This window comes from Aptenodytes forsteri, unplaced genomic scaffold, assembly GCF_000699145.1.
Source record: "Aptenodytes forsteri isolate BGI_AS27 unplaced genomic scaffold, ASM69914v1 Scaffold115, whole genome shotgun sequence".
NCBI lineage: Eukaryota > Metazoa > Chordata > Aves > Sphenisciformes > Spheniscidae > Aptenodytes > Aptenodytes forsteri.
Window position 1 is genome coordinate 2,636,531 of NW_008795319.1, and position 692 is coordinate 2,637,222.

At 62.6% G+C, this 692-nt stretch overlaps 1 protein-coding gene across 1 annotated transcript in view; it reads right to left on the bottom strand.

Annotated features, from left to right (window-relative positions):
* Positions 1–477, bottom strand: part of HCRTR2 (hypocretin receptor 2) — a 38,822-nt gene extending 38,345 nt beyond the window's left edge. Inside the window, exon 1 of the mRNA XM_009279732.1 lies at positions 249–477. Coding sequence (XP_009278007.1) covers positions 249–477 — 229 coding nt within the window. The remainder of the gene's footprint in view (positions 1–248) is intronic.
* Positions 478–692: the final 215 nt, after the last annotated feature.

The window sequence follows — 692 nt, forward strand, 5'->3', positions numbered from 1 at the left end:
CGCCCCCCCCCGGGCCGGGGGCGGCGGCCGCCGCAGCCCCTCGCAAGCGCCGGGGGAAGCGGTTTTCACGGCGTCCCGCAGAAAAGGCCCCTTCCGCGCAGCCTTAACTTTCCCCCGCGGCTGGGGACACCCGCCTTTCCAGCGGGGGAAGCGACACCCAGCCCCGCTTTCCAGCCACGGGTAAAAACCATCCGTGCAAACCCCACCTCGGCAAGGGGGAACGGGAACTTTGGGGGAGCGCGACTCACCCAGGACGTTCCCGACGAGCGCCACGATGAAGACGACGATGTAGCCGGCGATCAGCGCCCATTCGTACTCCTTGGGATGCAAATACTCCTTCCAGAGGTACCGCAGGAACTCCTCATCGTCGTAGTCGGAGGAAGGGGTTAAAAGAGCCTCCCGCGTTTCGTTTAGCTCCGACCCGATCGTCCAGTTCCTGCACGGAGGGGAACCATCCTCGGGTTGAATCCCGGACATCCCTGGTGGTTGGTCCGGGGTCTGGGGGGGGGAAAAAAAAAAAAAAAGCCAACCCCAAAACAAACCAACAAAAACAGACCCTCTCAGAGCATCCGAGCTTTCTCCCGCCCGTCCATCGAGGCTTGTGGTTGCCAGTGCGAAAAGCGGGGTGTGGGGAGAAAAATGACGCGGGAACTTACGGGAACCAATGCGGGAACAGGCTGGGGATCCGCGTC